General features: G+C 38.6%; 1 protein-coding gene across 7 annotated transcripts in view; it reads right to left on the bottom strand.

Annotated features, from left to right (window-relative positions):
• Positions 1-3211: 3211 nt before the first annotated feature.
• The window catches only part of PLEKHG7 (pleckstrin homology and RhoGEF domain containing G7), a 58783-nt gene continuing 48592 nt past the window's right edge, over positions 3212-13402 (bottom strand). For 6 of the 7 annotated variants that reach the window (XM_045202827.3, XM_045202967.3, XM_045202935.3 and 3 more), the window contains 4 exons: positions 12029-12108; positions 10004-10157; positions 6903-7000; positions 3212-5932 (listed from right to left, as the gene is read on the bottom strand). In XM_045202827.3, coding sequence (XP_045058762.2) covers positions 5825-5932; positions 6903-7000; positions 10004-10157; positions 12029-12108 — 440 coding nt within the window. In that variant the 3' untranslated portion in view covers positions 3212-5824. The remainder of the gene's footprint in view (positions 5933-6902; positions 7001-10003; positions 10158-12028; positions 12109-13402) is intronic. The other variant, XM_045202896.3, reaches the window with a different exon arrangement.

Here is a 13402-nt window from a genome sequence, read left to right as displayed (position 1 = left end):
CATGCACAGAGCTATAAAGCTTTCTGACTCTTATGTATAGGTCTATACCGTAGTTACATCGTCATGTTATAAATTTACTACTTATGTGTTCTAAACACTTTGTGTTGAAATATGTATTAACCATGAATTCAAAATTGTTGTTGCTTTAACAATACTTATTGGAGTCTCTCGGGTAGATTTTATGAAAACCTCTGTAAAATCGATTTGCTTACTTTATGATTATCCTGGGGTTGTATTTTAAAGATTAGGGTTAATATCTCTTTTTCCTTCTCACTTTTAAACTCCAAATTATTCTCCATTAAGAACTCTACAAAGCTTCCCACCCTCACCCCTTTTGGAAGATGAATAACAGAAATTGTCTAGTGGTCCTATTCTCAATTTCTTGTGAGTGGGGAATTTTCTGAGATTAGCCTTCATATTATTCCCTCATTTTGTCTCTCCAGCACCTTTAGGAATGAGTTTACTTTTTCAGTGGATCTGCTTTTTATTTTACCTTTATTTGGTTTAATCTCCCCAAATATAGCTCAGCTTCACTGTAATTGTTTTATAATTTTTGCATCTTAAAGCCAGTAACTGATGTTGCTAGAGTCTTATTATATTTGTGAAAACAAAATGCAAAATGATAAGGGGCCATTAAATATTCTACTTTACATTTTCTTCTTACCTAATAGGGAAGAATTTTTTAAAATTGTCAACTTAAATTTAAAATGGTTCTGAATTGGGTTCCATATTAACTGGGAAATCTTTTTACTTTGCAAAAATAATGCTGTGAAACTACCATGAAGTAACAGCTGGAGAATAGTTTCACTAGAGACAAATGCATTTAGGGATCCCAAAGCTGCAGCCAGGACTGAAGCAGGATGGCTAATTAAGGATAATTAAAAATTAGCTTATTTGTATGCTGAACAATTGAATTGAACTTTAAATTATCATAGCCTTATTAATTTGGAAAATTGGAAAACATCTGAAGAGAGAAGTCATTCATGTTGGTTTATTACTCTCTCTAGAGAAGAAATGTAAAGTTATACATTTTCAGTGCAATTATTTGGTAGTAATAACAGGAAAGGATGGGAGTTAATATTGTAGTTACAATAAATAGTGTATAATATACACTTTCAAATATGCTGAAATGAAATGTTTATGCTATATTTACTATACATATATATATAAACTTAAAGAGATTGCCACATACTCATTTAATTATTTAAAAACCCCATTTAAGTAAACCCTATTGTTAGTAGCTACTAAGGACCCTGACAGAAGCCCTGGACTTGGATAAACATATACCATTTAGCACATACAATGAAGAAGTCTGATGTCTCTTCATTAAAAATAATACTTGGATAATATAAATTGAGCTAAAATTATTTATTTATTTTCAAATACTTATAAATCCTTTCAAATAATCTTAATTCTGTACTTTCACAAATAGGGATTTAATAAATGTGTTGGAAAAAATAGTCACAGCACCACTGTTTATTCTTCAAGATAATAAAACTTCATGAGAATTATGCTGGGTTAGAATATTTGTTAACTCCATCTCCTAATTATGGACACTGAAGGCCTTTTCCCTTATTCCCCTACCCACAATATTCACACACACACACAAAATCGTAAGGACAACAAATAGAACTGTATCTGAGTGATGCTCTAGTTTTAATCTAGCTAATGCCTTCTCATAGGTCCTGAATAATTTACCATAGGCTGTTGTACTAATAATAATAGAAATGAAACCTAATGTTTTTCTTGTTAACTCTCACCAATTTTCGGTATTTGGAAACAAAAATGAAAGGGTTTTCTCTTTCTTTTAATTAAAAAAGTCATCTTCTCCCATCCAAGTATTAACCAGGCCTGATCCTGCTTAGCTTCTGAGATTAGACAATATCAGGTGCGTTCAGGGTGGATTGGCTGTAGACAAAAAAGTCATCTTCTCAGTCCTTATCAGCTCTACAGTTCACATGTCTGCTGGTTCTATTTGCTAGTGAGTTAGAATATGTGTGGAGTCTCCGCTCTCGGCTCTAATGCAAAACATACTAGCATCGCGTGTTAGTAAATTCCAAACCCCAGCACAGAAATGTGAGCGGAAATCAAGTCTTGCTGGGTTAGTGGATAGTGAAGTATACCTATGGAATTTTTTACTAGAAAGAAGACAAAGCTGCTGGTATGGGATTTGTTCATTTTGAGGAAAAACAAGGGAAACAAACACGAAAACCTCAAAGCAGTGTACAAATAACCTTTTGTTCAACTACCTCTTCATGTGGAATAGGCGAGTTCCATAGTGTCCTCACGGTAGTGTTCGATAGTAACTGCCAAATTTGCTAGTTTCCCATCTCTCTTTGAAAAGGCTTTATGATTATTTTATAGTGTTGAGAACTTCAAATCCACTTTTTTTAAACCTTGCATTTGCGTAAAAATACTCAGCTTTTAAGTGGAGAGCAAATTATGATCATATATTTTGATATTCATGATCTATTTGACTATAGCAATTTTTTTTAATGCACTTTGGCTATAAAACCATGGATGACTTGATCTATAAGATTTAAATGTGCCGTCAATTTAGCGTTCCTAGACATGAGCGTGATGAATGCCATTCTGTAATTACAATGCGCCACACGTTAGCGTCTTAATTGCCCTTTGCCTGAATTTCAGTGATCAATTTGTTCCTGTTACAGATGTGAATATTGTGCATAAACTTACTAAATTTATGTAAAACTGTGTAAAATGGAATCGGAAGTAGCTATGTTCTTCTAGTGTAGCAGTAATGGGTTCACTGTACACGCTGCAGTTACGTCCATGACATTCTGTACTTCTTTGAACTGGATCATGTATCATATCTTATGTAGATACTTGCGCATGAGGATCTCCTTGTTTAGTTTTTGGATTCATTATTTGTATTGTGTTTACTACTTGTGATCATGTTGTTGTGCCTTATTTTGTGAGAGAGTTTAGCTCAGTAAATACTGTAATTTCTAAACTCAGTGATTGGAAGGTTATTGATTATAAATGTAACTGATGACAGCATTTAAATCTGTATAAAGATCAATGGAAGGATCCTTATTGAACTGTTGCTTTTGTTTTTTTTAATATGTTAAAGATGATATTAAAAACATTTCTTTATACTAGATGTATTCTATGACTACAAATTCTTTTCTCTATTTAAAAAAGAGAGAGCAAGATATTAACCATTTTGCATTAATTTATTTACAGAGTGTTAGAACTTTGTGCTTGGACATAGGGACTGGGTATGCTTTAATGTTCACCTTAGAACAGTAATTAAGTTTATGATTTCAAGAGAAATTACTAATGCCATTTTGCTTGAGACATTCCCTTTTCATTCCATTCATTATTGTGGAAAATTAACAAAACTAAAAAGAAATATTAAACAAAATTAAATGAATATCTTCTTTCATTTATATCTAAGTTTAATACCCAGGTGACCATTTAAAAATATTCTTGTGAAGGCTTTACGTACCACTGTTTTCTACTGGGTTTTTTTATCCCCTTTCCCCACCCCCGGGAACCAAAGTTCCAGAATGTTTTTTCGTTTTACTCTAATATGATTCCCTCGGAAGAGTTTACTGTGTATTTCCCTAGCACTTGCTACATTACATGTTAGACACGTTCTCTTGTGAGCTTTATGGAATTCCAGTTTAAGTACGTAGCATACTCCTTAAATTCTACTGTGCTGTCATGAGAACACCACATGAGATCTACCCCCGTGACATCTTTCTCTGTGCACGGAAGATGGCTAGAGCTTCTTCGCCTTGCTCAGCTGAGGCTTTACGCGCTGGCACTGATGAGTAACTACTCATTTCCTCTCTCTCTGTCACTGGCAAGCACCATTTCTTGCTTTGATTCTATGACTTTGACTATTATATGTATCTCATACAAGTGGAGTCACACAATACTTGTCTTTCTGTGACTTGCTTATTTCACTTAGCATATAATGTCCTCAAGGTTCATCTATGTTGTTACATATTGCAGGAGTTCCTTCTTTTTACAGGCTGAACAGTATTCCATCCTATACAGGCATCCCACATTTTCTTTATCCATTCATCTGTCAATGGACATTAAGGTTTTTTTCCCACATCTTGACTATGTGAATAGTTCTGCAATGAACATAGGAGTGCTAATATTTCTTTGCATATAAGCTATTTTAAATTTTTGATATTAATTTAGTCAGTTTCTCTCTAATGACATATTAGGGAGAAACTAGTCTTTATGCATACAAATATACAGTTACTGGACTCATGTGACTAAAGGAATCTTGAGAGATTGCCCAGTTCTAGTCCATTGTCCTCCTCCTAAGTCGGCTTATATCTAAAAATCCATGCAAGATTATTGTTAATTTCTCTTTTTAAGAGTGTGTGTGTGTGGTTTTTAGCCATATTTTTTCCTGCATCTTCTCTTGTGTTAGTCTGTATTGTCTCCTGAACATAAACCCCTTTCAGTCTCACCCCGGTTCCCAGGTCCCAAGGAATTCACTTGAAGTCTGTTCTCCCCTTTGTCTTTTCTCCTCATTTATTTTTAGCCGTTACCAGTAGTTATTGCTCTCCAGATTCTCCTTTTATTTTCACTTACTTCTACAAACGTGTCACATCATTACTCAGAGGCCATGGCCCTCGGGGACAGCAGTGCTCGGCCTCTGCTCCGGGCCTGTGTGCTCCACTTGCCTGCCTGCCCAGGTAGGATGGTGAAGGTGGGGTTTTCCTCCTACGGTTAACTGTCCCACGTGACTTCCCTAAGCATCATCCCATTCTCTATCCTGTTCTACAACTTAAAGAGTTCGGTTCAGTTGATCATTTATCTGGCAGCCCAAGTTAATAAGTTTACGACTTTCATTTTGGAAATCTGTAAGACACATGGTTGGAAATGAACTTTGTGGATTTCCATTTGATATAATCTGACCCTAAGACCTAGTTCCTTAAATACAGTTAAGAGTATGTTCTACCACGATAATGGAATAATTCAAGCTGCCTTTCTTAATAAAAATTCTAATGAAATTTCAAGTCCTGCCGAGTAAAATTAAGTGACTGTACTGTAGCAAAACACACACACCAACCCCATCCTGTTCGAAACAGGATGTTTTCTATGACAAGCTCCATTTTTCTTTCCAAAATGAGGTTTAGAGAAAGATGTCTTACTATTCCTAAGCAAATGTGCCATGTGAAAGTGTTAACTTGTGAAACTGGAACAGGTGGATACTTGCTTTTCCTTTTTTAAAATAATAGACTTTAGTCTTTGGGATTTTCTATTTCCAAGTTAGAGTATTATGAAGTATACCTGAGGTAAGTGAACTGTTAGAGAATAGGAATTTAAAAACTATTAAAATGTAGACCTTATTTATTGCTTAATGTATTAAGAGAGCAATCAAACTTTATATCAAAAGAATTATCGTTGTGTGTGAGGTAGGACTATAAAGCAGTAAGACATTTTCAAGCCCCGTAGGTAGGAAAGTTGGTTTCATTACCCAAAGATGCTAGAATTCATATTGGACACAAATGTTGCTTTCCTCCCGCCCCTCCATTCATCTGATAACTTGCCCTTTACGAATTTTAATAGCACCGCGCCTCACTCACACCTCTCGCCAGCGTGACTGAAACATTTTAAGGTAGTCTGGATATCAGTACATCCTTGACAAGAAATTCCTCAGTTCAAATTTGTTGCAGTCATTATTCCTCTGTACTGAGAACTTCCTTAGCTCAAATTCTCAAATCCCGGAATTCCTTTAAAAGGCACATTTCTTTCTAGCTCATCACTAAGCATTAAAAAAGTTTGAAAGGATACCCTCATCCCTCATTTCTAAAAAGGTGGGTTTAGGTCCCTAAATTTCCGAGGATTCTGCAGGCGATGGGAATAAAGGTATTTTCTTGGTTTCCCGACTCTTGGTGAAGCAAGTGATTGCTGCTGTTATCTGTGCCATCCATGTTTTCTGTAAATAAAATATACATATCCACACACAAACATATATGGGGGGAGAGAAGAATGTTAGCAATTTTTTCACAATTGGATTAATATTTTCCTTTATTGACTTGTTCTTTAAAACTGAGGACTAATAGAACATTTGGGTATGGCTTCCACATTTTCTTTCTTACAGCTAATATATCATCACTATCTCTGCGAATGGATTAAATGACTATGCAAGTGGACTAAATGGAAGGAATCAAAGAACCATAATAACCAATGGTGACTAATTACACCATAAATAGTTTGAACATTGAATTTCTGTTTTGTGTGGAAATAGAAGTTCTTAACCAACGGTATAATTTGAAAGGCAGACTGAGGGAGATGACCCAGGAAACTGAGTCCCTAAGAAGAATGCGATATTGCATTTGTTGCCTGGCCACCCTGTTGCTATGGTGAAAGCCTACTAGAAAAAAGACAAAAATGGAAACTTCTAAGATGGAGAAACCGGTGTCAGGCAGCTGATTTTCAACTCCATTGTTCTAAAAACAGTGGCGTAATGTCAAAGGTCGGAGAGCTGACTGCACACGGTTCATCGCTGCAGCAGCCCCTCACTGAACTTGACTTCATGTTATTTTCTCACTGGGACTTTGGAAATTGATTGGAGCATCGTAAAGCCAATCATGCAATCCAAAGCAGTCCTTCCCCCATTTCATACAGAAACTGCATAACTCAGAAGTCATTCTGGAGCTTCTGCCGCAGGAGAAGACCAGGGAGGCTGTGTCAGCTCTGCGAGTGTGAGGAAACTGTCAGCTTGAGGTTTCTGAGCACAAGACGGACTACGGGACTACGTGTTCCTGTTCCTCCCCACCGTCCAACCCCCGCCCTTCCCAAAGCAGGCGAGGGAAACACACACAACTTTCCATTCACCGTCCGGGGGAGACTTGTTACTTGCACCAACTTGAAAGAATCAAAACCTACGAAATTGAAATACATACTTTGATGTTTTCCGTTTGGGCTTGTAATAAGAATGCCGCTATACACTGTCGATACCGGTTTTCATGTTGAATAAGGAAGGCATTTCTCAGCCCAAAGACTAGAATAAGATTACAAAGACAGAAAGTCAAATCACTTATTATGAAATCTAAACAGGTCTCAGTTCTTCTCCAAGAGCCTAGAGTTTTTGTTTGTTTTTTAATGAAGGTGGGAGGTTTATATAGATGACAAAATAAAGTCGGAATCCAAAACCAAGGCTTCACTACTATGTCCAAACAGAGCCCGCTTAAATATGAAAACCATTTCTTCCTTAGCTAACAACTTCCGGGGCAACATATACGATAAGTCAGCTGATTCCCACGTACAGATTTAGATTAGTTTTCCCCCGCAGTTATGGCTTATGATGGGAAATGGGATCCTCAAGGAAGAAGCTTAGTGTGTTGGGAGGACTTCGTGTGTGTAAGATATAGATAATATAAATATGGAAAACAATGGGATTACTGTTTCTTTTTAGACCCCCACCACTCCTTTAAAAAATGTTTTACTTATTTTTGTATTTAAAAGGAAGCCACATCAAAACAAGGGTTATACGCAAATTAAGGTGTGGCAAAAATACAAAACCACCTGAATGCCTCACAAACAGAGTAAGAAAAGACAAAAAAAAATGGACTCAAATAAAATCCAACATCCACCAAAGTATGTGAAATGTAAAACAAAACAAAAAGAAACACACGTTGGCATGGTTTCTGTGTTTGCAAAAGAACAGTCTTGTTCTGTCATTTCCTAGCTGGTCTCTTCAGTATTGACAGGAGAGAGTGGGAGATCAGAGTCCTTTATAAATATATATGTTAGCAGGAGCTCTTAAAATAAAAGCTTCTTCCTTGAATTATTAATACAACACAGAGAATAAAATTCTGCAGCCTATATCTCCTTTCTATGATTGATTAATGTTTAGAAACAAACCCAAACATCGAGCCAGGGTGTGTCCTTGTTAAGTCAAGCATCTGAGGAAGATTCTAGAAGAGTGCTTTTTTCCTGATGACCATTGAAGCTGATGCTTATCCACCATCATTATTTCTATTCGTTGAAGTTTGCGGGTTTAATTCAGACTCACTGAGGCAGCTTGGGCCTCACTGCAGAATCGAAGAAATTGCCAGACTTTTATTTTTTAACTGCAAGAACTATTCCAGTAGCACTCATTATACTCCTAATAATCTAAACCTAATACTCCCTAAATCCTACCACAACAGAGTCTGTCAAGGGCATGAAATTGTCCAGCTTCTCGGAGGTGAGAGGGCTTGAACCTATTAAATGACTGGAGGAAAAGATGCGGTTGTGTTGGTTTTACTCCCTCCCTGATGTTTCTCCTTATAAATTCCCCGTGGCAAGTGAGGCTTGAAAGATCAGGTTGTTTTCCTTGGCTAGCTTTTTGAATCCACGTTCCTCAAAATTGTAACTGTAGTTCTCAGTTATTGAAGGTGTCCCTCGCTTACTGGGTTTGCACGTATGGGTACAAGGGACTCTATATGCAGGAGGACCTGGTATGATTAGGCTTGTAAAATAAAAAAAGGAGATAATACATGGTCAGGAATAGCTCTCTTTCCCCCTGACATTCTAATGTAGTAATTAGCAATAATGGATATAATAATTGACACTGTTGATTAAGTACTTATTTGGTACTGAGCACCATGCTGTTCCTCTTTCGCTCTTTGGTGCTTCTCACCCTACCCCCCTTTATTTCAACCAATAGCAACCGTATAAGATAAGTCATCTGATTCCCTCATACAGATTTAGATTAATTTTTCCAAGGTCACACAGTAAGTGATATACAGCCAGGGTTTGAAATCACGTCTCGGTCACTCCAAAGCTCAATCTCTTCCCTTTCCACCCTTTACTCTTTCTCGCTCTGCAGCTGTTCGGTCTCAGTGAGCACTGTGTCTGAGCAACAGACCAGAGGAATGAAGAAAGTATTTTTTAAAAAAGAAGCAAGAAATGGTAGTGACAAATCAAAAAAGTAACAAAATGGTGGAAGTATAGTTTTAAAAAGGTATTGTTTTTATTTTTTAAAAGGGAAAAAACCTTAGTTGGATACCATAATGATATCAGTGTTTGCTATTATTATCATTGATTTGTGTATTCATCCATTGATTCACTCACTGTGTAATGCTGTCTGTAGGGGTAGGTCCTCCCACCCTAGTCACTGATGCTTTCAGCTTGGCCGCAGGCGTGGGAATTGAGGGGGATGGGTAGTGCTCGCTCTTTTCCTGCTCCTCCCTTGGAACAGAAAGGCAATCCCCTCCTGCCTGGCTTCAGCTGGTCTCCTAGGAGCCTATACCCAGGGAGAATGACCACCTGCTTCCTCCCAAACACTACCCAGCACTGAAGAGACTGGATGTCCTTCAAGTCCCTTGGTGCCAGGGCTTTCGTGACGGGAGTTACTGATCTTTCATTATTCTGAGAGATCCCCAAGGAGAAGGGCTGTTTCGTACTCATCTGTGTAACTCCAGGGCACTCACAGAGAGCCTGGTTCTCTGTAGACACTCAGGAAATGTTTGAAACTGAATTAAAATGGTATACATCTATTTCTGACATATGACATATCTGCAAACATTATTTCTGGCATACTTCTTTTTATGTAGCTATATAACAGAGTATCTTAGGCTTTCATAGAGGGTGGTGGTATACTCGTGATTTCTCAGTAGCAAGAATACTAATAGTGATGATATAATACTACTACTAAAACAGCTATCATTTGTTGAGTGCTTTACATGCATTATTTCATTTAATTCTCATGACCACCCACTAGTGTCGATATTATTGTCTCTATTTTCCCAAGAGCGATGTGTGGCATAGAAATGCCGTTTCCTTGCCTTTGCTCTCACAGCCAGCGAGTGGCAGAGTGGGTCACGCAAGCACCGGAGAGCAAGTCCAACACTCTTTCTCCCACAGCCGGTTTGGAGAGCGTGTGCTATACAGCCGCATAGGAAGTCAGCACCTGCTTTTATGAAGACTTAAATTGGGTTTACGTGCTGTCACCAAAAAGGCCAACATAGAACTCTACAGTGGCAAACAGATAGACGGGATGATGAAAACTGACACAAACCTGACACGTGGAGTGGATCGATACTTTTGACTACCAATCTGTCGAGTGGAATGGGCTGATCGAGTACTGTACACGAACCACCCTCTTTTATCACCGTTTGCAGCTCAGGAGTAAGTGAAGGACACATCACTCCTGTGTCTGAGCCTCCAGCTTTCTGAAACCAAAGAGAAAAATAATGCCGTAAAGAGGAAATAAACATCGGTGTACATCCCTAAATCGATTTTTAGAAAGAATTGCTTGAAATCCAGCTTACTATTTCTTGAAAAGCATTTCCCCAAAGTACATAATGATTTAAAGCATAGTGTTCCTGAAACCTAAGTTTAATTACCTGAGTAAATGTGCGACGTCTGTAATTGGGAAGCATTTTAATCCCATCACGTCAATGGGGAGCTCTTCACTTCCGGTATCTCGCTCCATCTCAGAGTGAGGCCAATGAGAAAGGGGGCCTCATTCTGGCCAGCTCTGCCCATGGGGTCTAGCGCTATACTCTAAGCAGATTCTATATTCTATAATTTGTAAATAATCAAAATTATTTTGAATATATAAGATATTGAATTTTTTGAAGGGTGTCAAAGATTGTGATTTACATGATGTGTATTGTTCATTAAATTGCAAAGAGGAATTTAAAACATAATAGTTCCATTATTTTTTTCCAAAATAAATAAATAAATGAATGAAACCTGATGTTTTCTCTGGGTGGTTATTTTTGTGCCTATGAAGTCAATCAGATCTCCAGACTTATTAGACAAGAAATTTAACAAGGAATTTAAAGCAGATAACATTCCTTATTTTGGAGTCGGGTTTTCAAGCATGAAACCAGAATATTGCCTTATAAATACAATCAATATGGGCTGCCATTGATTGATTCGTGCACTCAGATTTGAGCCATTACTTGATGAAGGTAGGCTGTGCTCAGTGTCAGGTTTTTGATGGGGATAAAGATTTTCCAGAGCTTGTCTCGTTCAGACGTGCCTTGTCTGGGTAATTTAAGAGAAAAGGACATCTAAGTTTCAAAACTGCAATTCTTAATAGTCTCCAACATCCACTCTCTCAACGACCATTCAGTTATTCATAGATTGATCAGTTGGTGTCTATTTACTTAAAGATCCTCGAATTGTTTTAGCTCAGCTAACCAGTCTGACATCTAGAAGCATATGTTCTTAAAATCTGAGATCTCTATTCTCACGGGCTTGCATCTGTGTAAGGCTAGTCGTCTGGTGAAGAAGGGAGTCAATGAAACAACAGGTGTGTCTGATGGCTGACCACATCGCAGTTCCTTTTTCTCCCCTGGGAGCAGATAGGAGGTCCCCTTCGTAACATCACTCACCCCATTCAGGGCACAGACTGTGACGTGGGACATTAGACAGAAAGCCTCTAGCAGACCTTGATACTCACGGCGTAATTAGTAATGATAATAGTGGCCATTAATACTTAAGTAGCGGGAAAAATCCCTGTTCTTAGAAGAGATGTTGTGTCTTCCCCCAGTTGACTCGTTTGGTCTGTGATGCCGGCTATGCAATTCTTGGCTTCTGCAGCCCTTATGTACAGGAAGATGCCGAGAGTCGGGGGGCCCCTCCCACCCACAGCCCCAGGTCACTAATTTCCAGGCATGATGTGAGCTTTGAACTCAGAACGAGTGATGGATGTCACCTCAGCATGTGGCAGGACACGTTTTCAAGGGAGGCCCCACTCTGGACAATTTGGATGATGAAGAGCCAACATGGACAAAAGCATTTGCGTTTCATTGGCTTTGGCAGGTCAGGAATAAAGTCCTGTGGCTTCTGGGACTTACCTCGAAAGTATACAAAGTTATTCTAAAAATGTACACATTCCTTTGACATTCCGAAGAAAGGTAACTTGCTTTTGTTATTGCTATTTTTTAGTTCAAAACTATCTTTGTAGTGCTTCTATTTTTTAGAGGGTGAATCCCAGCTGATGTATTAAAATATTTTGTATTTTAACACAACTTACTTGGAAATATTTCTAAACTTATTTAGCAGACATTGAGAAATTGCAGCATTTTACCTTTTTGTTGCGCTTAGTTTTCGTAACTAAGAGGAAATCATCAAAGAGAAACAGATAAACATCTAGGAATCTTGTACTTTCTGAGGAAAGAAAGAAGGTGAAATCGGGGCTGGAAATAGTAAGCAGAAGGTTTTTTGTTTTTTAAACCAAAAACTCGCTCAGAGAACAAATGCCTGTGGGCACCCCGGCACACCAGGCTAGCTCAGCGCGCAGCGATCACCTGGGTCAGAAAACTGCGTGGCTCTTCGTGAGGCGGAGACTTCAGGGCACAGGTGGCAAACACAAGGCCCGCGGGCCGAATCCAGCCCTCCACCTTGTTTTATCCAGCCCGGCACCCTGTTTCTACCTCGCTGCAGCGCCGAGCTCCTTGCCCCTACTTACCGAGTAGTTACAGTTATCCAGTCCTAACATTACGTTCAGCCCTTTGAAGGCAACTGCAAGGCTGACGTGGCCCCCGGTGAAAATGCGTTTGACGTCCCTGCTTTAGGAAGCTCACAGTCTTAAAGACATTGTATTTGTGGTGCATTTCATGTGTATCTAAGAAAACGTGGATGATGTTTGTAACAGTTTTAACTAAGCCTCAGACACATCTATCAACCGTTGAACTTAGAACATTTTTGCCTCTTGACTCCCCTGGGTGGTTGTCGGCAAAGGTAGGCATTAGGGAATAAAGGGCATTTTGTCATTGCTGTGGATTAAATTGTGCCCTCCCCATTCCTCACCCAGCCCCCGATTATATGTTGAAGTCCTAAAGGCCAGTGTGGCTGTTTCGGGAATAAGGAAGTAATTGAGAATAAATGAAGGCTTGAGGGTGGGTGTTAGCACGCCGAGTGTCATCAGAGGAGACACCAGAGAGACACGGCTGCATCTGAGAAGGAGGCTGCCGGCAAGCCGGAGAGAGAGCTCCCCCCAGAACACGAGTTAGGCTGGCCACTTCACTTCTGCGTGGACTTTCTGCGTGGAGCACTGTGAGAGACAAACTTCTCTGTTGTTTCAGCCACCCAGTCTATGGTACTTCGTTACAGTGGCCCTAAGACGGTCATTAACACTACTTGTTTCTCAAATTTTACAATGTGTCTATACAGGTTTAAATATTCTTCATGTGGCTTTATACTTACTAACTTTTTTGATATAACTTTTGGTAGTAACTTAAGACAATTCAGCTTTTCTATTTTTCTCTAGGAAGGGGCTAATGGTAGAAGAGAAATCAAATATTTGATTTAGGAAGGGGCCCTTCTCTAACCTTATCACTTAGAAATTAGAATAAAAAATATTTAAAGGTACGTGATTACAGAGGAAAGGCAGTCTGTCCAGAGGGGAATGTGACAGATACTTAAAGTAAATATTAAAAATCAGTAAATATTTGTATTATTT

This window comes from Desmodus rotundus, chromosome 3 (genome assembly GCF_022682495.2).
Source record: "Desmodus rotundus isolate HL8 chromosome 3, HLdesRot8A.1, whole genome shotgun sequence".
Taxonomy (NCBI): Eukaryota; Metazoa; Chordata; class Mammalia; order Chiroptera; family Phyllostomidae; genus Desmodus; species Desmodus rotundus.
The sequence above is the reverse complement of the archived record's forward strand: the minus strand, read 5'-3'. Positions and strand labels throughout refer to the sequence as shown.